At 49.0% G+C, this 25729-nt stretch overlaps 1 protein-coding gene across 3 annotated transcripts in view; it reads right to left on the reverse strand.

Annotated features, from left to right (window-relative positions):
- Positions 1-985: 985 nt before the first annotated feature.
- Positions 986-25729, reverse strand: part of ccdc102a (coiled-coil domain containing 102A) — a 778838-nt gene continuing 754094 nt past the window's right edge. For 2 of the 3 annotated variants that reach the window (XM_085990896.1, XM_085990894.1), the window contains one exon: positions 986-1422. In XM_085990896.1, coding sequence (XP_085847022.1) covers positions 1296-1422 — 127 coding nt within the window. In that variant the 3' untranslated portion in view covers positions 986-1295. The other variant, XM_085990895.1, reaches the window with a different exon arrangement.

The following is a 25729-nucleotide window of genomic DNA, read 5'->3' on the forward strand; positions in this document are numbered from 1 at the left end:
AACCTGGGTTCGAATCCGGCCTCGGGCGACTGTCTGTGTGGAGTTTGCACATTCTCCCCGTGTTTGCGTGGGTTTTCTCCGGGTGCTCCGGTTTCCTCCCACAGTCCAAAGATGTGCGGGTTAGGTTGATTGGCTATGATAAATTGACCCTTAGTGTTAGGGGGATTAAATACGTGGGGTTACAGGGATAGGGTGGGATATGTGTTGGTGTAGGGGTTACGGGGATCGGGTGGGATATGTGTCGGTGCAGGCTCGATGGGCCGAAATGGCCTCTATCTGCACTGTGGGGTTTCTGTGATTCTGTGATAGCAGATGGTTGATGCAGAAGCCAATGGTGCCGACAGTGTATTCGAGAGTACAGAGAGTGAGCTGGCACCACACTTAGCTGCAAGGTGTCTACTGTGCTTGATAATGGTCATGTTGAGTGTATAGGCCTTGTATCTTTGCTCAGCAATGAACTCGAGAGCCAGGGCCTTCGAGCAAGATGTTATATCAAGCATGATTTTGTGTTACTGGCTCCACACCCCTGCTCTTTCCCCATAGTCCTGCAATGTTTTCCTTTCTAAGTATTTATCCAATTCCCTTTTGAATGCTACTGTTGAATCTGCTTCCAGCACTCTTTCAGGCAGTGCATTCCAGATCACAACTCGTTGCATAAACAAATTCTCATCCTCTCGCCTCTGGTTCTTTGGCCAATCACCTTCAATCTGTGTCCTCTGGTTACTGACCCTTCTGCCATTGGAAACGGTTTCTTCTTATTTACTCCATCAAAACCCTTCATGATTTTGAACACCTCTATTAAATCTCTACAAAACCCCTCGTGAGAAGCCGACTGCTCCAGTTGTTAGACAAGGAACATCAGAGCTGAGAACACTGCTGGTGTTCTGCTTGTTCACTCCTGATGCTTGGCATGAAATCAGAAGCTGGTGATAAACCTACCCCCTCACCGTGCAGCTGAAATAAATCACACAAACACTCCAGAGCATTCTCTAAATACATAGGTTTATAATAGAAAATTCATGCAAATATATAGTTTACAGTGATCTGTTAAAATGTACAAATATCTTATAAAGGATACAAATACAACATCCATTGATAAAGTTAGTGACAGCTGCTTTAAAATAATAATGTTATAAGGACTGCAGTCGCTGAGGATCCTGGGTTTCTAGTCTCCCTTCAAAGCTTTCCCTCCATAACCTGCCCACCTCCCGGCCTGCACCCGGGTCCAGAGAGAGGCTGACTGCCCTGACCAGTTCCCTCCCTCTTTGCTCGCCGACCTTCCTTCCAATCGCCGCTTATGGAACCTGCAACTGCAACTCCTCGGGATCTTCATCAAAATCGCTGCCGGTCTCACTGGGGTCATCCGGGCTGAAACGAGTACTCCTCTTCCCGAAGAGCGGAGGGTTCTGCTGCCTCCTCAGTCTGTGTGACAGAGGATTGATAAGATTATTACAGATCTTGCAAGCAAGAAATGTACTGCGACCGTGCCTTCAGTGAGAAACAGAGGTGAAGGACCCAGGACAACAACAAGGGTACAAGGGCAACACAAGTGATGTGGTAGATCAGAGACCAGTACATTGCTCCCGGGATGTGGGTGTTTACCTGCACCTCCACCTGGCTCAAGTTTTCACATTTCTTTACCTTTCTAAAGAAATAAAAAATAATTCTCAAAATTAAATGCAGTTAAATAAGATTAGAACTAACATTTCAGCATTGAACACAGCTTGAGAAAACCTTCCAGGGTTCGACACGACGGGAACCGATGTTCCAGGGTTCGACATGACGGGAACCGATGTTCCAGGGTTCGACACGACGGGAACCAGCGTTTCAGGGTTTGACACGACGGGATCTGACGTTCCAGGGTTCGACACGACGGGATCCGACGTTCCAGGGTTCGACACGACGGGAACCGACGTTCCAGGGTTCGACACAACGGGAACCGAGGCGCCAGGAGTTTGACTGGGACGGTGGTGAGTGTTTCACTGATTGTGACTTCTTTTCTAAACCTGAATGTGTTCTAACATTCACTATTACAAGCCATGACTTTCTTAAGTAATTTTATGCACAGCGGTTGTAGTGGGCTGTTTCTGAACTGCTGTGGAACTGATTTAAGTGTTTTCGTTCTTTCTGCAATCATTTAATTCATTCAGAATCTAGAATTGACAGCTTCAAGTAAACTTCATTGGAAATCTCCAGAACCTGATGCTGTTTTCATCAGCCAAAGTATAGACTCGTACGGCACAGAAGGAGGCCATTCGGCCCATCGTGCCTGTGCCGGCTCTTTGGTAGAGCTATCCAATTAGTCCCACTCCCCTGCTCTTTCCATTAGCCCTGCAAATTTCTCCGCTTCAAGTACTTATCCAGTTCCCTTTTGAAAGTTACTATTGAATCTGCTTCCACCGCCCTTTCATGCAGTGCATTTCAGACCACAACAACTCGCTGCATAAAAACATTCTCCTCTCGCCCCCTGGTTCATTTGCCAATCACCTTAAAGCTGTGTCCTCTGGTTACTGGCACTCCTGCCAGTGGAATCAGTTTTTCCTTATCTACTCCATCAAAACCCCTCATAATTTTGAACACTTCTATTAAATCACCTCTTAATCGCTAAGGAGAACAATCCCAGCTTCTCTAGTCTTCACGTAACTGAAGTCCCTCATCCCTGGCACCATTTCCACGTGCGGTGAATTAGCAAATTCCAGGCCACTTTTATTTTTAGTGATGTTGGTTGATGGATAAATATTGGCTAGAGCTCCCCTGCTCTTCTTCAAATAATGCCGTGGGATCTTTTATGACCATCTGAGTGGGCAGACGGGGCCTCGGTTTAATGTCTCATAAGAAAGACAGCACCTCCGACAGTGCAGCACTCCCTCAGTACTGCACCGGAGTGTCAGCTTGGATTATAGACTGAAGTCTCTGGAGTGGCGCTTGAACCCACAACCCTGTGCTACCCTGAGCCACGGCTGACACCTGACATTCAACATAGAAACATTCTTTGTGATTTCACATGTGAATGCTCTGCATGTTGATATAAGAGTTATCAGTCTGCTATTAAACCGGCTCACTGCTCCGTTAAATAGGTGGCAGTGGAATGCCACACACTTTAACTGTCAGCTCCCTATTATTGCAGGCAGCAATGCTGTGGCTATAATAGCGAGCTGAGCCAGTACTTCACAGCGAGGCACTTCCTAGCCTGCTCATTGCACACGTCTCATGGGGATCCTGGAGTGGGGAGCCGCACTGTCCGAACTTTGCAAGAAACCACACTGTTGCTCGTAAAGAACCCTGGGGAAATTCACCCGCGATCTCTGTCTCTTTAACGCCACTTGAAGTTGCTGGCACTCCTGTCATTAGTACACTTAGCAATGGGCAGTATGTATTCTGTAATGGAGGCAAGGAAGTGGGTAAACAGGTAGGCGGAGGAGAGAAGTCAAGAACCTGCAAAGCAGCCGATAACACAACTGATTGTCTCCCAGCGATACACCACTTGGTTGGGCAGCTGGTTTTAACTCAATACTATACCAGATGAGCTGGGTGGAAGCAGCAGTTGGGCATCCGGAGGGATGTGAGGCAAGCACGAGGTCTGATCCTGACTGTAATAGTCCATGTCACAGTATTGAGCTGATGGGCTTGCCTCTCCCCAGTGAGCAGATTTAGCAATCTTTCACAGGATGTACAACAGCAACAACATATTTAAGATAGAAAAATGTCTCAAGGCACTTCACAGAGATTGAGGAAAAGAATACATCAGATGTTCTGGCCCAAACACTCATGATTGCAGGAAATTAACAGATCTGGTGGGATAGCGGTGGAAAAAGCAAGAAAATCAGGTTGCAAGGGCTCCCTCAATGCTCTTGCCCCAACTTCAATTCCCCGCACCCCCTCCCTGCCAGGAAGGCTGATGACTTCCACTGCCAAACCGCTGCATTTCCCCTCCCTCTGCTGCTGATCGTGCCAATGCCCAGCCAGCAGGTTGCATTCCCTCCATTCCCAGTTGCATCTGCTCCTCCTCACTCGTGCTCTCTGCTTGGTGTTTCACCAGGTGCCTTTCCTGCAATTCATTTGATTATTGGCCCTGGAGTACGTGTGTTGCTGCTCACCATTGTAGAAGTGGGTGAAGCAGGGTGCTCTGAGCTGCTCCACTCAAACTGCTTATTTACGCCCTGTCACATCCTCCTTGGGCACCTGGGGGAGCAGATGCATGTTTGTTAGAAGGCTAGCTGTAAGACTAGCCTCGAAAAAGAGCTTTATGTGCAGGGAATGGTAGCATAGTGGTTATGTCACTCGACTAATAATCCAGAGGCCTGGACTAATGATCCATGAGACGTGAATTCAAATCACACCACGGCAGCTGGGGAATTTAAATTCAGTTAATTAAATAAACTGGAAACTATCGGATTCTTTTAAAAACCCATCTGGTTCACCAATGTCCTTTAGGGAAGGAAATCTGCCATCCTTACCTGGTCTGGCCTATATGTGATTCCAGACCCACAGCAATGTGGTTGACTTTTAACTGCCCTCTGAAATGGCCTCGCAAGCCCCTCAGTTGTAACAAACTGCTATGAGAAACAATCAAGAAAGCAGTTCACTGACACCTTCTCAAGGGCAAGTAGGGATGGGCAATAAATGCTGGCCTTGCCAGCGATGCCCACATCCCAGGAACAAATATAAAAAAGACATTGCAACGTGAGTGAATGGAGTGTGTAAGGAGAAAAATGAAAAGCAAAAGATGCTAGCCATAAGCTTGTAGGAGGCATTGAATTTCACTCTTCACTATTCCAGACTCTCCAGAACTCTCTCTTTGGAAGAAGTCAAGGATCCCTTTGCTGTCTGCCCTCACTGGCACTGGTTATGAATGGACTCCTGCAAGCAGATAGCAAAGGGACATATGGTGGAACAATGAAAATGAGAGCTGATACGTGTGATCCAAGTGCCCCGACTAGAAGCCCCTTTACCAGGGTCAATATGCAGGGTGTTTGAACCTTGTGTGGGCTGTGATTTCTCCCTGCTACATTTCATGAGCCACAATGCAAATGCATTGTGATGGCAGCAGTAGGGTGTTCTAGTAAAGGATGGAAATGCTGTGTATTTGGAAAGAGTTGCCAGAGAGGTGGACACTGTTCCTCTATAATACGGCCCCAAGCTTACATTGAAGTGCTATTATAAGACAACAGCGTGAAATTATTCCCTTGGCAAGTCTACGCAGCCCAGCAATTTCTTCCTCACCTGCTCCCAGGTTTGAGCCACAGGTGAGACAGCAAAGGCTCGCTCTTATCTCCATCCAGGCTGCTCTAAACTGAAAGGGGTCCAGCATTCTGTGCATCAGCTCCTGCAGAGACACTCTGCAATGATGCTGCTCTGCCTCCGTGCCTTGCTTGTGCCATTTCTGTTTTACACTGGCATCCGTTCCCATTTGAGAGTCATCTGCAGCCCTTTAAGAGCTGCTGGTGCCAGATAAACCACTTCTGACCCCTGCACATGCTTAGGATGTCACGTGTTATGTGCTGGGAGTGCTGAGAATGTGTTTAAATGAGCTGACCTTGCATTATAACTCAATGCAATTGCAAGCACACATAACAGCAGTGTTGCTGTACCTGAAGCTCACCATCAGCCCCCCAAACCTAGGTACGCCAAGACATTGTGTAGGCACAACTCAGTGTTTATTGTAAATGGGCAACATGCATCTTCAGAGATGCTTGTTCTGTTGTATCTTGCTGATTTTCCCTTGCTCTTAATCACAGTCCCACTCTGCAGCTTGATTAATGGCCACCGCTGAAAAGTCATCTTTATGGGTCAGAAAGGCTTCTGAAACAATGAAAAAGGTTAGTTCAGGAAGCACTTAAAACACATTCTTGATTATAAATGGGGCACCCAGATAGTCAGTGAATACTGTAGATAGTGATTCACGTACGAGCCTTTAAGTGCAGTTTAAGTGGTGCAGCCTTGTAAAAAGCAATGTGGGCTTGAAAGGCAATGTATCTTTGCAATGTGATGCTGTGAGACCGATAAATCATTGACACTGACCCGCATTCCCTTACACTTTCAGAGGTTGCCATTCTCCTGCTGCAGCACGGTGGCATACTGGTTAGCACTGTTGCCTCACAGCGCCAGAGACCCGGGTTCGAATCCAGCCTCGGCCGACTGTCTGTGTGGAGTTTGCACATTCTCCCCGTGTTTGCGTGGGTTTCCTCCGGGTGCTCCGGTTTCCTCCCACAGTCCAAAGATGTGCGGGTTAGGTTGATTGGCTATGATAAATTGACCCTTAGTGTTAGGGGGATTAAATAGGTGGGGTTACAGGGATAGGGTGGGATATGTGTTGGGGTTACGGGGATCGGGTGGGATATGTGTCGGTGCAGGCTCGATGGGCCGAAATGGCCTCTATCTGCACTGTGGGGTTTCTGTGATTCTGTGATTCTGTGATATGGGCTATAGATCACAGCTTCTCAGTGTCAGATTCGAAGGGCACTTCAAATGATAGAAAGGCAGAATAATTATTAAAAAGAAACATTTACGTTGTTTGATTTCATGTTAATTATAGTGAAGAGCGGGAAAGTGAGGGAAATGGTGATTTGTGTTTTGCTCTCCGAGGGCCCAGGTAGGGAGTTGTACAGACCCTTCTGGACAGCAGCTATCCCGAGAACCTGGCTTTTGTCTGTCAGATATATGGTCACCTTCTAGTAAAGCAACAACCACTGGCACTGCCACCTGCTTCTCTTTTCCAAGTTTCACACGATTACAGTACACACATCAATAATTACTCCACAGTCCGTTTCTGCTACAGGGCTGGCGCATGCTTTAGCATGCTCCCACCACTTCTACCATTCAGATACCAATTAGCAGTGATTTCCTGTAGTCAGCTGTTATTCAGGGCACGGGAGGCAGGGGGGAAGGGTCCAACTGACAAACCCCAGTGGAATCCCCAGAGAAACAGCGTGAAGGCCGAAACAGGCACGAGGCCAGTGGTAGACCCGTGGAATTTCAGGACCACTGTCTCCTGCTGGGGTACAGTTTCCCTGATAGTGCCATCCTCTACTCTTTTATTAATTCTCAGGATATGGGCAGCACTGGCAAGGCTAGCATTTATTACCCATTCCTAATTGTTGCAGTCCGTGTGGTGAAAGTACTCCCACAGTGCTATTAGGGAAGGAGCTTCAGGATTTTGACCCAGCGGCGATGAAGGATCGGCGATATATTTCCAAGTCAGGATGATGGGTGACTTGGAGAGGAACTTGGAGGTGGTGGTGTTCCCATGCGCCTACTGCCCTTGACCTTCTAAATGGTAGAGATTGCGGGTTTGGGAGGTGCTGTCGAAGAAGCCTTGGCAAGTTGCTGCAGTGCATCTTGTAGATGGTACACACTGCAGACGCGGTGGAGGGAGTGAATGTTTAAGGTGGTGGATGAGATGTCGATCAGGAAGTGAGACACTCGCCGCAGAATACCCAGCCTCTGACCTGCTCTTGTAGCCATAGTATTTATGTGGCTGGTTCAGTTAAGTTTCTGGTCAATAGTGACCCCCAGGATGTTGATGGTAGGGGATTCGATGATGGTAATGAATGTCAAGGGAAGGTGGTTTGACTCTTGTTGGAGATGGTCATTGCCGGGTGTGAACTTTACTTGCCACTTATCAGCCTAAGCCTGAATGTTGTCCAGGTCTTGCTGCATGCGGGCATAGACTACTTCAATATCTGAGGAGTTCCAAATAGAACTGAACAATGTGCAAACATTCCCACTTCTGCCCTTATGATGGAGAGAAGGTCATTGATGAATCAGCTGAAGATGGTTGCGCCTAGGACACTGCCCTGAGGAACTCCTGCAGCGATGTCCTGGGGCTGAGATGATTGGCTTCCAATGATCAAACCATCACCTCTGGAATTCAGCTCTTTTGTCCATGTTTGGACCAAGGCTGTAATGAGGTCAGGAGCCGAGTGGTCCTGATGGAACCTAAACTGGGCATCAGTGAGCAGGTTATTGGTGAGTAAGTGCCGCTTGCTAGCACTGTTGACAACCCCTTCCATCACTTTGCTGATGATTGACAGTAGGCTGATGGGGTGATAATTGACTGGATTTGATTTGCCCTACTTTTTGCGGACAGGACATACTTGGGCATTTTTCAACTTTCTCCTGCTGGGGTATAGTTTCCCAGTGGCTCTCCTTGTCCAAATAGCTGTTCCTCATGCGCACATACCTTTCAAATGTCCCAAATTGGCTGGCAGAGTCGAATTTCAGTGGCAAATAAGCCTTTCGCTCCCCTGCATGAACTATGTTCGGCGATGTTAGAAATAATAGTTTCCCAAAAAACAAGTGCACTAGTCAGGAGGGGTCAGTCAGGGGCTTAGCTCCACCTGTTGTGGGTGCTGGTTGGGTATGCAATGTCAGCTCGATAAAGCATCTGCTTTAGCTTCCAATTGGCAGTGATTTCCTGCAGTCAGGCTCGTTCTCACCTGTTGCTCAGGCCAAGAAATTTGAAAGTAAGAGCACTTGAAATCCTGCAGCCAGGTGGCGGCAAAGAAAGCTAGTGCTGGAGGAGAACCGAGGCAGGAAAGACCAGGGAGAAAATGGCAAGTTTATACTGCAGTAAAGGGTACAGAATTGGCTCCAATGCAACCGTGATAAAAGCACGCATCATTGTGAAATTGGAAAAAGTACAACTTCAGATAGGTGCAGTAAAACTGCTGTTTGAAGCACTACTCACTGTGTGCTGTTTAATGACTGAAAACAGGTGTGGAGATCGACAGCTCTTTTCCATCATTAAAATGTGACTGGTTCCACTGAAGCTTGACTGTACCAGCTCACCTTATTCTGGTTGGTTTAGCAGTGACTGCTTCCACAGTCAGTGCAGCAGCAACAACAACTTGCAGTTATATAGTGGCATTAATGTGGAATAAAGAGCCCCAAGGTGCTTCATAGAGGTGTGTGTATACTCGTGCAAGGGAGAGGGAGACAGAAAGCTTTGGATGACACTGAGGAGCATTGTTGTAAAGAAGGGTGCGTTAGGAGGTGTTTGGGAGGAAGGGGAAGTCGCAAGGTGCTGGGAGGTTTAGGGAGGGAGTTCTGGAGGATTAGGGGCAGTGAAAGTGTGGCCACCAGTAAGAGTCTGGAGGCAGCAGAAACCCATGTCACGGAAGCCAAGGGTGAAAAGGAGAGAACTAGCATTTATATAGCACCTTTCACAGGACGTCCCAAAGCACTTCAGAGCCAAGGAAGTACTTAGGGAGTAAAAACAGAAAATTCTGGAAATACTCAGCAGGTCAGGCAGCATGTGTAGAGAGAGAAGCAGAGTTAACATTTCAGGTCAATGACCCTTCATCAGAACTCTGACCTGAAACGTTAACTCTGTTTCTCTTTCTACAGATGTTGCCTGACCTGCTGAGTATTTCCAGCATTTTCTGTTTGTATTTCAGATTTCCAGCGACCGCAGTATTTTGCTTTTGTGTAAGTACTTATGAAGTGTAGTTACTGTTGTAGTGTAAGAAACGTGGCAGCCAATTTGCGCACAGCAAGCTCCCACAAACAGCAATGTAATAATGATCAAATAATCTGTTTTAGTGATGTTGGCTGAGAGATAAATATTGGCCAGGACACCGGGGAGAACGCCCTTGCTGTTCTTCGAATAATGCCATGGGACCTTTTACATCCACCTTAGAGGGCAGACGGAGCCTGGGTTTAATGTCTCGCAGCGTTCCCTCAGTACTGCTCTGGGGCGCCAGCCTGGATTATGGGCTCAAGTCTCTGGAGTGGGACGTGAATCCACACTAGCGAGAGTGCTACCAACTGAGCTATGGCTGATACAAAGAGTGTGTGGGAACATATGGCTAAAGAAAATTACTGAAGCAGAGTGGGATAAAGGCACAAAGGGATTTGTAGATGAGGGGCACTGGCAGCCAATGGGTCTTGATAGAGACAGGGGCAGTGGGTATGGGGAATTTCTTATGGTTGAGGATAGGGGCAGCAAAATTCTGAATGAGTGGTGTTTTGTCGGAAGTGGAGGATGGCAGAAGTCAAGTATTGTGGTGATAAGGGCTTGGGTTAGGATCTTGACAATAATGGGGGATGACGAAGGGTTAGGACAAAGGTGTATATATTGGAGAAATGGAAGAAAGTAGTATTCGTAACAGATAGGAAGCATGGATGGAAGCTGAATTCACAGTCAAGCAATACACTGAGGCTCTGCATCACTGCTTTCCTCATTACAGTATCCCAGGGAAATGTAGTCCCCCTCACTCTCCACCATTCTTCATCACAGTACGCCAGGGAAATGTAGTCCCCCTTACTCTCCACCATTCTTCATCACAGTACGCCAGGGAAATGTAGTCCCCCTCACTCTCCACCATTCTTCATCACAGTACGGCAGGGAAATGTAGTCCCCCTCACTCTCCACCATTCTTCATCACAGTACGGCAGGGAAATGTAGTCCCCCTCACTCTCCACCATTCTTCATCACAGTACGCCAGGGAAATGTAGTCCCCCTCACTCCCCACCATTCTTCATCACAGTACGCCAGGGAAATGTAGTCCCCCTCACTCCCCACCATTCTTCATCACAGTACGCCAGGGAAATGTAGTCCTCCTCACTCCCCACCATTCTTCAGCACAGTACGCCAGGGAAATGTAGTCCCCCTCACTCCCCAACATTCTTCATCACAGTACCCCAGGGAAATGTAGTCCCCCTCACACCCCAACATTCTTCATCACAGTACCTGAGGGAAATTTAGTCGTCCTCACTCCCCACCATTATTAATCACAGTACCCCAGGGAAATGCAGTCCTCCTCACTCCCCACCATTCTTCATCACAGTACAACAGGGCAATGTACTCCTCCTCACTTCCCACCATTCTTAATCATAGTTCTCTGACTATATATGCTGTGCCTATATGCATCTCTTCACTTCACCTGATGAAGGAGCAGCGCTCCGAAAGCTTGTGATTTCAAATAAAGCTGTTGGACTATAACGTGGTGTTGTGTGACTTCTCACATTTGTCCACCCCAGTCCAACACCGGCATCTCCACATCATAATCACAGTACCCCAGGGAAACGTAGTCCTCCTCACACCCGACCATTCTTCATCACAGTACCCCAGGGAAATGTAGTCCTCCTCACACCCGACCATTCTTCATCACAGTACCCCAGGGAAATGTAGTCCTCCTCACTCCCCACCATTCTTCATCACAGTACCCCAGGAAAATGTAGTCCTCCTCACTCCCAACCATTCTTAATCACAGTACCCCAGGGAAACGTGTCCTCCTCAATCTCCACCATTCGACATCACAGTACCCCGGGGAAATGTAGTCCTCCTCACTCCCCACCATTCTTCATCACAGCACCCCAGGGAAATGTAGTCCTCCTCACTCCCCGCCATTCTTCATCATAGTACCCCAGGGGAACGTAGTCCTCCTCACTCCCCAACATTCTTCATCACAGTACCCCGAGGAAATGGGATAGTCAGAGTGTGAAAGGCTTAGAGGGTGCAGAATTCTTAAAGTGCATCCAGGAGAGCTTTTTGAGCCAGCATGTAGAAAGTCCTACAAGAGAGGGGGCGGTACTGGACCTAATTCTAGGGAATGTGGCCGGGCAAGTGGTAGAAGTGTTAGTAGGTGAGCACTTTGGTGACAGTGACCATAATTCGGTGAGATTTAAGGTAGTCATGGAAAAGGACAGAGATGGACCGGAAATAAAGGTTCTAAATTGGGGGAAGGCCGATTTTAATATGATAAGGCAGGATCTGGCCAAAGTGGACTGGGATCAGCTACTTGTAGGAAAATCCACATCGGAGCAATGGGAGTCTTTCAGAAAGGAAATTGAGAGAGTACAATGGCAACATGTTCCCGTAAAGGTCAAGGGTGGGACCAACAAGCCCAGGGAACATTGGATGTCAAGGGATATCCGAGAATAGATTAGGAAAAAAAGGGGGGCTTTTGGCAGATACAAAGGACTAAAGACAGAGGAAGTCCTAGAGGAGTATAAAAAGTGCAGGGGGATACTTAAAAAAGAAATTAGGAGAGCGAGGAGGGGCCATGAAATAACACTGGCGAGCAAAATAAAGGAAAATCCTAAGGTGTTTTATAAGTATATTAAGGGCAAGAGGATAACTAGGGAAAGAGTAGGGCCCATTAGGGACCAAAGTGGCAATCTGTGTGTGGAGCCAGAAGATGTAGGTGGGGTTTTAAATGAATATTTTGCATCTGTGTTCACTATGGAGAAGGACGATGTAGATACAGAAATCGGGCAGGGGGATTGTGATATACTTGAACATGTTAGCATCGAGAGGGAGGAGGTACTAGCGGTTTTAGCAGGCTTAAAAGTGGATAAATCCCCAGGCCCGGACGAGATGTATCCCAGGCTGCTGTGTGAGGCAAAGGAGGAGATTGCAGGGGCTCTGACACAAATTTTCAAAACCTCTCTGGCCACAGGGGATGTGCCAGACGACTGGAGAACAGCTAACGTAGTACCATTATTCAAGAAAGGTAGTAGGGATAAACCAGGGAATTACAGGCCAGTGAGCCTAACATCAGTGGTAGGGAAATTATTGGAAAAAATTCTGAGGGGCAGAATTAGTCTCCACTTGGAGAGGCAGGGATTAATTAGGGATAGTCAGCATGGCTTTGTCAAGGGAAGATCATGTCTGACCAATTTGATTGAATTTTTCGAGGGGGTGACTAGGTGTGTGGATGAGGGTAGTGCAGTGGATGTGGTATACATGGATTTCAGTAAGGCTTTTGATAAAGTCCCACATAGGAGACTGCTCAGGAAGGTAAGAGCCCATGGGATCCAGGGTGCCTTGGCACATTGGATCCAAAACTGGCTTAGTGGCAGAAGGCAGAGGGTGATGGTCGAAGGTTGTTTTTGTGACTGGAAGCCTGTGTCCAGTGGGGTACCACAGGGATCGGTGCTGGGTCCCTTGCTGTTTGTGGTCTACATTAATGATTTGGATGTGAATGTAAAAGGTATGATCAGTAAGTTCGCAGATGACACGAATATTGGCGGGGTGGTAAATAGCGAGGAGGGTAGCCTCAGTCTGCAGGACGATATAGATGGGTTGGTCAGATGGGCGGAACAGTGGCAAATGGAATTTAACCCTGAAAAGTGTGAGGTGATGCATTTTGGAGGGACTAACAAGGCAAGGGAATACACAAAGAGGGACCTTGGTGTGCATGTACATAGATCCCTGAAGGCAGCAAAACAGGTGGATAAGGTGGTTAAAAAGGCATATGGGATACTTGCCTTCATTAGCTGAGGCATAGAATATAAGAGCAGGGAGGTTATGATGGAACTGTACAAAATGCTGGTTAGGCCACAGCTGGAATACTGTGTGCAGTTCTGGTCACCACACTATAGGAAGGATGTGATTGCTTTGGAGAGGATGCAGAGGAGATTCACCACGATGTTACCTGGGCTGGAGCGCTTCAGCTATGAAGAAAGACTGGACAGGCTGGGGTTGTTTTCCTTGGAGCAGAGAAGGCTGAGGGGGGACCTGATTGAGGTGTACAAAATTATGAGAGGCATAGATAGGGTAGATAGAAAGGAACATTTTCCTTTAGTAGAGGGGTCAATAACAAGGGGGCATAGATTCAAGGTAAGGGGCAGGAGGTTTAGAGGGGATTTGAGGAAGAACTTTTTCACCCAGTGGGTGGTTGGAATCTGGAACTCACTGCCTGAAAGGCTGGTAGAGGCAGGAACCCTCACAACATTCAAGAAGCATTTGGATGAGCACTTGAAATGCCATAGCATACAAGGCTACAGACCAAATGCTGGAAAATGGGATTAAATTAGACAGGGCTTGATGGCCGGCGCGGACGCGATGGGCCGAAGGGCCTCTTTCTGTGCTGTATGACTCTATGAATCCATGACCTAAATGTAGTTGCCTTCACTCCTCACCATTCTTCATGACAGTACCCCATGGGAAATGTAGTCCTCCTCACTCCCCACCATTCTTCATCACAGCACCCCAGGGAAATGTAGTCCTCCTCACTTCCCACCATTCTTCATCACAGTACCCCAGGGAAATGTAGTCCTCCTCACTCCCCAACATTCTTCATCACAGTACACCAGGGAAATTTAATCCCCCTCACTCCCCACCATTCTTCATCACAGTACGCCTGGGAAATGCAGTCCCCCTCATTCCACAGCATTCTTCATCACAATACCCCAGGGAAATGTAGGCCTCCTCATTCCCCAACATTCTTCATCACAGCACCCCAGGGAAATGTAGTCCTCCTCACTTCCCACCATTCTTCATCACAGTAAGCCTGGGAAATGCAGTCCCCCTTATTCCACAGCATCCTTCATCACAATACCCCAGGGAAATATAGCCCTCCTCACTCCCCACCATTCTTCATCACAGTACCCCAGGGAAATGTAGTCCTCCTCACTCCCAAACATACTTCATCACAGTACCCCGGGGAAATGAAGCCCTTCTCACTCTCCACCATTCTTCATCACAGTACCCCGGGGAAATGCTGTCCTCCTCAATCTGCACCATTCTTCATCACAGTGCCCCAGGGAATTGTAGTCCGCCTCACTCCCCACCATTCTTCATCACAGTACCCCAGGGAAATGTAGTCCTCCTCACTCCGCACCATTCATCATCACACCACCCTGGGGAAATGTAGTCCCCCTCGCTCCCCACCATTCTTCATCACAGTACCCCGAGGAAATGTAGTCTTCCTCACTCCCCACCATTCTTCATCACAGTACCCCGGGGAAATGTAGTACCCCTCACTCCCCACCATTCTTCATCACAGTACCTTGGGGAAATGTAGTCCTTCTCACTCCCTACCATTCATCATCACAGTACTCCAGGGAAATGCAGTCACCCTCACTCGCCAGCATTCTCCATCACAATACCCCAGGGAAATGTAGCCCTCCTCACACACCACCATTCTTCATCACAGTACCCCAGGAAAATGTAGTACTCCTCACTCCCCACCATTCTTCATCACAGTACCCTGGGGAAATGTAGCCTTCCTCACTCCCCATCATTCTTCATCACAGTATCCCAGGGAAATGTAGTCCTCCTCACTCCCAAACATTCATCATCACAATACCCCACGGAAATGTAGTCCTCCTCACAGCCTACCATTCTTCATCACAATACCCCGGGGACATGTAGTCCCCCTCACACCCCACCATTCTTCATCACAGTACGCCAGGGAAATGTAGTCATCCTCACTCCACACCATTCGTCATCACAGTACCCGAGGGAAATGTAGACCCCTCATTCCCCGCCATTCTTCATCACAGTATCCTAGGGAAATGTAGTCCCCCTCACTCCCCGCCATTCTTCATCACAGTACCCCAGGGAAATATAGTCCTCCTCACTCCCCGCCATTCTTCATCAAAGTACCCCAGGGAAATGAAGCCCTTCTCACTCTCCACCATTCTTCATCACAGTACCCCGGGGAAATGCAGTCACCCTCACTCGCCAGCATTCTCCATCACAATACCCCAGGGAAATGTAGCCCTCCTCACACACCACCATTCTTCATCACAGTACCCCAGGAAAATGTAGTACTCCTCACTCCCCACCATTCTTCATCACAGTACCCTGGGGAAATGTAGCCTTCCTCACTCCCCAACATTCTTCATCACAGTATCCCAGGGAAATGCTGTCCTCCTCACTCTCCACCATTCTTCATCACAGTACCCCGGGGAAATGCTGTCCTCCTCAATCTGCACCATTCTTCATCACAGTACCCCAGGGAATTGTAGTCCGCCTCACTCCCCACCATTCTTCATCACAGTACCCCAGGGAAATGAAGTCCTCCTCACTCCGCACCATTCATCATCACACCACCCTGGGGAAATGTAGTCCCCCTCACTCCCCACCATTCTTCATCACAGTACCCCGGGGAAATGTAGTCTTCCTCACTCCCCACCATTCTTCATTAAAACCCCCCAGGGAAATGTAGTACCCCTCACTCCCCACCATTCTTCATCACAGTACCTTGGGGAAATGTAGTCCTCCTCACTCCCTACCATTCATCATCACAGTACCCCGGAGAAATGTAGTCCTCCTCACTCCCTAACCCTTCATCATCACAGTACCCCAGGGAAATGCAGTCACCCTCACTCGCCAGCATTCTCCATCACAATACCCCAGGGAAATGTAGCCCTCCTCACACACCACCATTCTTCATCACAGTACCCCAGGAAAATGTAGTACTCCTCACTCCCCACCATTCTTCATCACAGTGCCCTGGGGAAATGTAGTCCTCCTCACTCCCCACCATTCTTCATCACAGTACCCCAGTGAAATGTAGTCCTCCTCACTCCCCACCATTCTTCATCACAGTACCCCAGGGAAATATAGTCCTCCTCACTCCCCTCCATTCTTCATTACAGTACCCCAGGGAAATATAGTCCTCCTCACTCCCCTCCATTCTTCATTACAGTACCCCAGGGAAATATAGTCCTCCTCACTCCCCTCCATTCTTCATTACAGTACCCCAGGGAAATGTAGTCCTCCTCACTCCCCACCATTCGTCATCACAATACCCGAGGGAAATGTAGACCCCTCACTCCCCGCCATTCTTCATCACAGTACCCCAGGGAAATATAGTACCCCTCACTCCCCACCATTCTTCATCACAGTATCCCAGGGAAATGTAGCTTCTCACTCCCCGCCATTCGTTATCACAGTACCCCAGGGAAATGTAGTCCTCCTCACTCCCCACCATTCTTCATTACAGTAACCAAGGGAAATGTAGTTATCCTCATTCCCCGCCATTCTTCATCACAGTATCGCAGGGAAATGTAGCTCCTCACTCCCCGCCATTCTTTATCACAGTACCCCAGGGAAATGTAGTCCTCCTCACTCCCCACCATTCGTCATTAGAGAACCCTGGGGAAATGTAGTCCCCCTCACTCCTCACCATTCTTCATCACAGTACCCCAGGGAAATGTAGTCCCACTCACAACCTGCCATTCTTCAGCACAGTACCCCAGGGAAATGTAGTCCCACTCACAACCTGCCATTCTTCAGCACAGTACCCTGGGGAAATGTAGTCCTCCTCACTCCCCACCATTCTTCATCAAAGTACCTTGGTGAAATGTAGTCCCCCTCACTCCCCACCATTCTTCATCTCAGTACCTCAGGGAATTGTAATCCTCCTCACTCCCCACCATTCTTCATCACAGTACCCCAGGGAAATGTAGTCCTCCTCACTCCCCACCATTCTTCATCACAATACCCCAGGGAAATGTAGTCCTCCTCACTCCCCACCATTCTTCATCAGAGTACCCCAGGAAAATGTAGTCCTCACACCTCACAAATCACAATGGGCAGCACGGTGGCATAGTGGTTAGCACTGTTGCCTCACAGCGCCAGGGACCCGGGTTCGAATCCGGCCTCGGGCGACTGTCTGTGTGGAGTTTGCACATTCTCCCCGTGTTTGCGTGGGTTTACTCCGGGTGCTCCGGTTTCCTCCCAAAGTCCAAAGATGTGCGGGTTAGGTTGATTGGCTATGAAAAATTGACCCTCAGTGTTAGGGGGATTAAATACGTGGGGTTACGGGGATAGGGTGGGATATGTGTCGGTGCAGGCTCGATGGGCCGAAATGGCCTCTATCTGCACTGTGTGGTTTCTGTGATCTGTGATCTGTGATCTGTGAATTCTTCTTCAGAGTATCTGGGGAAATATAGTCACCCTCACAATCTGCCATTCTTCAGCACAGTACCCTGGGGAAATGTAGTCCTCCTCACTCCCCACCATTCTTCATCACAGCACCCCAGGGAAATGTAGTCCCCATAAATCCCCACCATTCTTCATCACAGTAGCCCAGGGAAGTGTAGTCCCCCTCACTCCCCACCATACTTCATCACAGTACCCCAGGGAAATGTAGTCCTCCTCACTCCCCAATATTCTTCATCACAGAACCCCAGGGAAATGTAGTCATCCTCACTCCCCACCATTCTTCATCACAGTACCCCAGGGAAATGTTGCTCCCCTCACTCCCCACCATTGTTCATCACAGTACGCCAGGGAAATGTACTGTTCCTCACTGCCCACCATTCCTCATCACAGTACCCTGGGGAAATGAAGTCGCCCTCACTCCTCACCATTCTCCATTACAATACCCCAGGGATTTGTAGTCCTCCTCACTCCCCAATATTATTCATCACAGTACCCCAGGGAAAAGTAGTCCCTCACAATCCCCACCATTCTTCATCACAGTATCCCAGGTAAATGTAGTGCTCCTCAGTCTCCACCATTCTTCATCACTGTACCCCAGGAAAATGTATTGCTCCTCACTCCCCACCATTCTTCATCACAGAACCCTGGGGAAATGTAGTCCTCCTCACTCCCCACCATTCGTCATCACAGCACCCTGGGGAAATGTAGTCCTCCTCACTCCCCACCATTCGTCATCACAGCACCCTGGGGAAATGTAGTTCCCCTCACTCCCCACCATTCTTCATCACAGTAGCCAAGGGAAATGTAGTCCTCCTCACTCCCCACCATTCGTCATCACAGTACCCCAGGGAAATGTAGTCCTCCTCACTCCCCACCATTCTTCATCACAGAACCCCAGGGAAATGTAGTCCTCCTCACTCCCCACCATTCTTCATCACGGAACCCCAGGGAAATGTAATCCTCCTCACACCTCACAATACTTCATCACAGTACCTTGGGGAAATGTAGTCCTCCTCACTCCCCACCATTCTTCATCAAAGTACCCTGGGGAAATGTAGTCCTCCTCACTCCACACCATTCTTCATCACAGTACGCCAGGGAAATGTAGACCCCCTCACTCCCCAACATTCTTCATCTGAGTACACCAGGGAAATGTAGTCCTCCTCACTCCCCACCATTCTTCATCAAAGTACCCTGGGGAAATGTAGTCCTCCTCACTCCCCACCATTCTTCATCACAGTACCCCAGGGAAATGTAGTCCCCCTCACTCCCCGCCATTCTTCATCACAGTACCCCAGGGAAATGTTGTACCCCTCACTCCCCACCATTCTTCATCACAGTATCCCAGGGAAATGTAGCTCCTCACCCCCCGCCATTCTTTATCACAGTACCCCAGGGAAATGTAGTCCTCCTCACTCACCACCATTCTTCATTACAGTACCCCAGGGAAATGTAGTTATCCTCATTCACGCCATTCTTCATCACAGTATCCCAGGGAAATGTAACTCCTCACACCCCGCCATTCTTTATCACAGTACCCCAGGGAAATGTAGTCCTCCTCACTCCGCACCATTTGTCATTAGAGAACCCTGGGGAAATGTAGTCCTCCTCAGACCCCACCATTAGAGGGAAATGTAGTCCTCCTCACACCTCACAATTCTTCATCACAGCAACCCAGGGAAATGTAGTCCCCATAACTCCATACCATTCTTCATCACAGTACCCCAGGGAAATGTTGTCCCCCACACTCCCCACCATACTTCATCACAGTACCCCAGGGAAATGTTGTCCCCCACACTCCCCACCATACTTCATCACAGCACCCCAGGGAAATGTAGTCCCCATAACTCCCCACCATTCTTCATCACAGTACCCCAGGGAACTGTAGTCCCCCTCACTCCCCACCATACTTCAGCACAGTACCCCAGGGAAATGTAGTCCTCCTCACTCCCCAATATTCTTCATCACAGAACCCCAGGGAAATGGAGCCATCCTCGCTCCCCACTATTCTTCATCACAGAAACCCAAGGAAATGTAGACCCCCTCACTCCCCACCATTCTTCATCACAGTACCCCAGGGAAATGTTGTCCTATTCACTCCCCACCATTCTTCATCAGAGTACTCCAGGGAAATGTTGCTCCCCTCACTCCCCACCATTGTTCATCACAGAACCCGAGGGAAATGTAGTCTTCCTCAATCCCCACGATTTTAAATCATGGTAACCCAGGGAAATGTAGCCCTCCTCAGTCACCAGCACTCTTCTTCACAGTACCCCGGAGACATGTAGTCCACCTCACTCCCCATCATTCTTCATCAAAGTACCCCAGGGAAATGTAGTCCCCCTCACTCCCCACCATTCGTCATCACAGCACCCTGGGGAAATGTAGTCCTCCTCACTCCCCACCATTCTTCATCACAGTGCCCTAGGGAAAGGTAGTCCCCCTCACTCCCCATCATTCTTCATCACAGTACCCCAGGAAATGTAGTCCTCCTCACTCCCCACCATTCTTCATCACAGAAACCCGAGGAAATGTAGACCCCCTCACTCCCCACCATTCTTGATCACAGTACTCCAGGGAAATGTAGTCCTCCTCACTGCACACCATTCTTCATCACAGTACCCCAGGGAAATGTAGTCCCCCTCACTCCCCACCATTCTTCATCAGAGACCCCAGGAAAATGTAGTCCTCACACCTCACAATTCTTCATCAGAGTATCCTGGGGAAATGTAGTCCCCCTCACAATCTGCCATTCTTCAGCACAGTACCCTGGGGAAATGTAGTCCTCCTCACTCCCCACCATTCTTCATCACAGTACCCCAGGGAAATGTAGTCCTCCTCACTCCCCACCATTCTTCATCAGAGTATCCCAGGGAAATGTAGTTCCCCTCACTCCCCACCATACTTCATCACAGTACCCCAGGGAAATGTAGTCCACCTCACTCCCCAATATTCTTCATCACAGAACCCCAGGGAAATGTAGTCATCCTCACTCCCCACCATTCTTCATCACAGTACCCCAGGGAAATGTAGTCCTCCTCACTCCCCAATATTCTTCATCACAGAACCCCAGGGAAATGTAGTCATCCTCACTCCCCACCATTCTTCATCACAGAAACCCGAAGAAATGTAGACCCCCTCACTCCCCACCATTCTTCATCACAGTACCACAGGGAAATGTAGTCCTCCTCACTCCCCACCATTCTTCATCACAGAAACCCGAGGAATTGTAGACTCCCTCACTCCCCACCATTCTTCATCACAGTACCCCAGGGAAATGTAATCCTCCTCACTCCCCACCATTCCTCATCACAGTACCCCAGGGAAATGTAGTCCTCTTCACTCCCCACCATTCCTCTTCACAGTAACCCAGGGAAATGTAGTCCTCCTCACTCCCCTCCATTCTTAATCTGAGTACCCCAGGGAAATGTAGTCCTCCTCACACCTCACAATACTTCATCACAGTACCCTGGGGAAATGTAGTCCTCCTGATTCCCCACCATTCTTCATCAAAGTACCCTGGGGAAAAGTAGTCCTCCTCACTCCCCAACATTCTTCATCACAGTACCCCAGGGAAATGTAGTTTTCCTCACTCCCCATCATTCTTCATCACTGTACCCCAGGGAAATGTAGTCCTCCTCACTTCCCACCATTCTTCATCACAGTACCCCAGGGAAATGTAATCCTCCTAACACCTCACAATACTTCATCACAGTACCCTGGGGAAATGTAGTCCTCCTCACTCCCCACCATTCTTCATCAAAGTACCCTGGGGAAATGTAGTCCTCCTCACTCTCCACCATTCTTCATCACAGTACCCCAGTGAAATGTAGTCCTCCTCACTCCCCTCCATTCTTCATCACAGAACCCCAGGGAAATGTACTCCTCCTCACTCCACGCCATTCTTCAGCTGAGTACACCAGGGAAATGTAGTCCTCCTCACTCCCCACCATTCTTCATCAAAGTACCCTGGGGAAATGTAGTCCTCCTCACTCCCCACCATTCTTCATCACAGTACCCCAGGGAAATGTAGTCCCCCTCACTCCCCGCCATTCTTCATCACAGTAGCCCAGGGAAATGTAGTACCCCTCACTCCCCACCATTCTTCATCACAGTATCCCAGAGAAATGTAGCTCCTCACTCCCCGCCATTCTTTATCACAGTACCCCAGGGAAATGTAGTCCTCCTCACTCCACACCATTCTTCATTACAGTACCCCAGGGAAATGTAGTTATCCTCATTCACGCCATTCTTCATCACAGTATCCCAGGGAAATGTAGCTCCTCACTCCCCGCCATTCTTTATCACAGTACCCCAGGGAAATGTAGTCCCCCTCACTCCCCACCATTCTTCATCACAGTACCCCAGGGAAATGTAGTCCTCCTCACTCCCCACCATTCTTCATCACAGAAACCCGAGGAAATGTAGACGCCCTCACTCCCCACCATTCTTCATCACAGTACCCCAGGGAAATGTAATCCTCCTCACTCCCCAGCATTCCTCATCACAGTACCCCAGGGAAATGTAGTCCTCTTCACTCCCCACCATTCCTCATCACAGTACCCCAGGGAAATGTAGTCCTCCTCACTCCCCACCATTCGTCATCGCAGTACCCTGGGGAAATGTAACCCTCCTCACTCCCCACCATTCTTCATCACAGTACCACAGGGAAACGTAGTTCTCCTCACTCCCCACCATTCTTCATCACAGTACCCCGGGGGAAATGATGTCGCCCTCACTCCTCACCATTCTTCATTACAATACCCCAGGGAATTGTAGTCCTCCTCACTCCCCAATATTATTCATCACAGTACCCCAGGGAAAAGTAGTCTCTCACGCTCCCCACCATTCTTCATCACAGTATCCCAGGTAAATGTAGTGCTCCTCACTCTCCACCATTCTTCATCACTGTACCACAGGAAAATGTAGTGCTCCTCACTCCCCACCATACTTCATCACAGATCCCTAGGGAAATGTAGTCTTCCTCAATCCCCACCATTTTACATCATGGTAACCCAGGGAAATGTAGCCCTCCTCAGTCACCAGCACTCTTCTTCACAGTACAAGGGCAGCACGGTGGCCTCACAGCGCCAGGGACCCGGGTTCGAATCCGGCCTCGGGCGACTGTCTGTGTGGAGTTTGCACATTCTCCCCGTGTTTGAGTGGGTTTTCTCCGGGTGCTCCGGTATCCTCCCACAGTCCAAAGATGCGCGGGTTAAGTTGATTGGCTATGATCAATTGACCCTTAGTGTTAGGGGGATTAAAATATGTGGGGTTATGGGGATCGGGTGGGATATGTGTCGGTGCAGGCTCGATGGGCCGAAATGGCCTCTATCTGCACTGTGGGGTTTCTGTGATTCTGTGATACTCCGGAGACATGTAGTCCACCTCACTCCTCAACATTCTTCATCAAAGTACCCCAGGGAAATGTAGTCCCCCTCACTCCCCACCATTCGTCATCACAGCACCCTGAGGAAATGTAGTCCTCCTCACTCCCCACCATTCGTCATCACAGCAGCCTGGGGAAATGTAGTACCCCTCACTCCCCACCATTCTTCATCACAGTAGCCAAGGGAAATGTAGTCCCCCTCACTCATCAACATTCATCATCACAGCATCCCGGGGAAATGTTGTGCTCCTCACTCCCCACCATTCTTCATCACAGTACCCCAGAAAAATGTACTCCCCCCTCACTCCCCACCATTCTTCATCACAGTACCCCAGGGAAATGTAATCCTCCTCACATATCACAATACTTCATCACAGTACCCTGGGGAAATGTAGTCCTCCTCACTCACCACCATTCTTCATCAAAGTACCCTGGGGAAATGTAGTCCTCCTCACTCCCCACCATTCTTCATCACAGTACCCCAATGAAATGTAGTCCTCCTCACGCCCCTCCATTCTTCATCACAGAACCCCAGGGAAATGTACTCCTCCTCACACCCCACCATTCTTCATCACAGTACTCCAGGGAAATGTAGTCCTCCTCACACCACACCATTCTTCATCATAATACCCCAGGGAAATGTAGTCCCCCTCACTTCCCACCATTCATCATCACAGAACCTCTGGGAAATGTACTCCTCCTCACACCCCACCATTCTTCATCACAGTACCCCAGGGAAATGTATTCCTGCTCACTCCCCACCCTTCTTCATCACAGTACCCCAGGGAAATGTAGCTCCGCTCACTCCCCACCATTCTTCATCACAGTACGCCAGGGAAATGTAGACCCCCTCACTCCCCAACATTCTTCATCTGAGTACACCAGGGAAATGTAGTCCTCCTCACTCCCCACCATTCTTCATCAAAGTACCCTGGGGAAATGAAGTCCTCCTCACTCCCCACCATTCTTCATTACAGTACCCCAGGGAAATGTAGTTATTCTCATTCACGCTATTCTTCATCACAGTATCCCAGGGAAATGTAGCTCCTCACTCCCCGCCATTCTTTATCACAGTACCCCAGGGAAATGTAGTCCTCCTCACACCTCACAATTCTTCATCACAGTACCCCAGGGAAATGTAGTCCCCCTCACACCCCACCATACTTCATCACAGTACCACAGGGAAATGTAGTCCCCCTCACTCCCCACCATTCGTCATCACAGCACCCTGGGGAAATGCAGTTCCCCTCACTCCCCACCATTCTTCATCACAGTAGCCAAGGGAAATGTAGTCCCGCTCACTCATCACCATTCATCATCACAGCATCCCGGGGAAATGTTGTGCTCCTCACTCCCCACCATTCTTCATCACAGTACCCCAGGAAAATGTAGTCCCCCTCACTCCCCACCATTCTTCATCACAGTAGCCAAGGGAAATGTAGTCCCCCTCACTCATCACCATTCTTCATCACAGTACCCTGGGGAAATGTAGCCTTCCTCACTCCACACCATTTTACATCACGGTACCCCAGGGAAATGTAGCCCTCCTCACTCACCAGCATTCTTCTTCACAGAACCCCAGGGAAATGTAGTCCTCCTCACTCCCCACCATTCGTCATCACAGCACCCTGGGGAAATGTAGTCCCAATCACTCACCCCCATTCAGCATCACAGCACCCTAGGGAAATATAGATCTCCTCACTCCCCACCATTCTTCATCACAGTACCCCAGGGGACTTTAGACCTCCTCACTCCCCACCGTTCTTCATCACAGTACCCCGGGGAAATGTAGTCCTCCTCACTTCCCAACATTCTTCATCACAGTACCCCAGGGAAATGTAGTCCTCCTCATTCCACACCATTCTTCATCACTGTACCCCAGGGAAATGTAGCTCCCCTCACTCCACACAATTCTTCATCACAGTACGCCAGGGAAATGTAGTCCCCCTCACTCCCCACCATTCTTAATCTGAGTACCCCAGGGAAATGCAGTCCTCCTCACTCCCCACCATTCTTCATCACAGTACCCTGGGGAAAAATAGTCCCCCTTACTCCCCACCATTCTTCCTCACAGTACCCTAGGTAAATGTAGTCCTCCTCACGCCCCACCATTCTTCATCACAGTACCCCAGGGAAATGTAGTCCCCCTCACTCCCCTCCATTCTTCATCACAGTACCCCAGGGAAATGTAATCCTCCTCACACCTCACAATACTTCATCACAGTACTCAAGGGGAATGTAGTCCTCCTCACTCCCCACCATTCTTCATCACAGTACGTCAGGGAAATGTAATCCTCCTCACACCTCACAATACTTCATCACGGTACCCTGGGGAAATGTAGTCCCCCTCACTCATCACCATTCATCATCACAGCATCGCGGGGAAATGTTGTGCTCCTCAATCCCCACCATTCTTCATCACAGTACCCCAGGAAAATGTAGTCCCCGTCACTCCCCACCATTCTTCATCACAGTACCCCAGGAAAATGTAGTCCTCCTCACTCCCCACCATTTTTAAGCACAGTACCCCAGGGAAATGTAGTCCTCCTCACTCCCCTCCATTCTTCATCACAGTACCCCAGGGAAATGTAGCCCTCCTCACTCTCCACCATTCTTCATCACTGTACCCTGGGGAAATGTAGGCTTCCTCACTCCACACCATTTTACATCACGGTACCCCAGGGAAATGTAGCCCTCCTCACTCACCCGCATTC

This window comes from Somniosus microcephalus, chromosome 6, assembly GCF_052327205.1.
Source record: "Somniosus microcephalus isolate GS21.2 chromosome 6, FLI_Smic_1.0, whole genome shotgun sequence".
Lineage (NCBI taxonomy): Eukaryota > Metazoa > Chordata > Chondrichthyes > Squaliformes > Somniosidae > Somniosus > Somniosus microcephalus.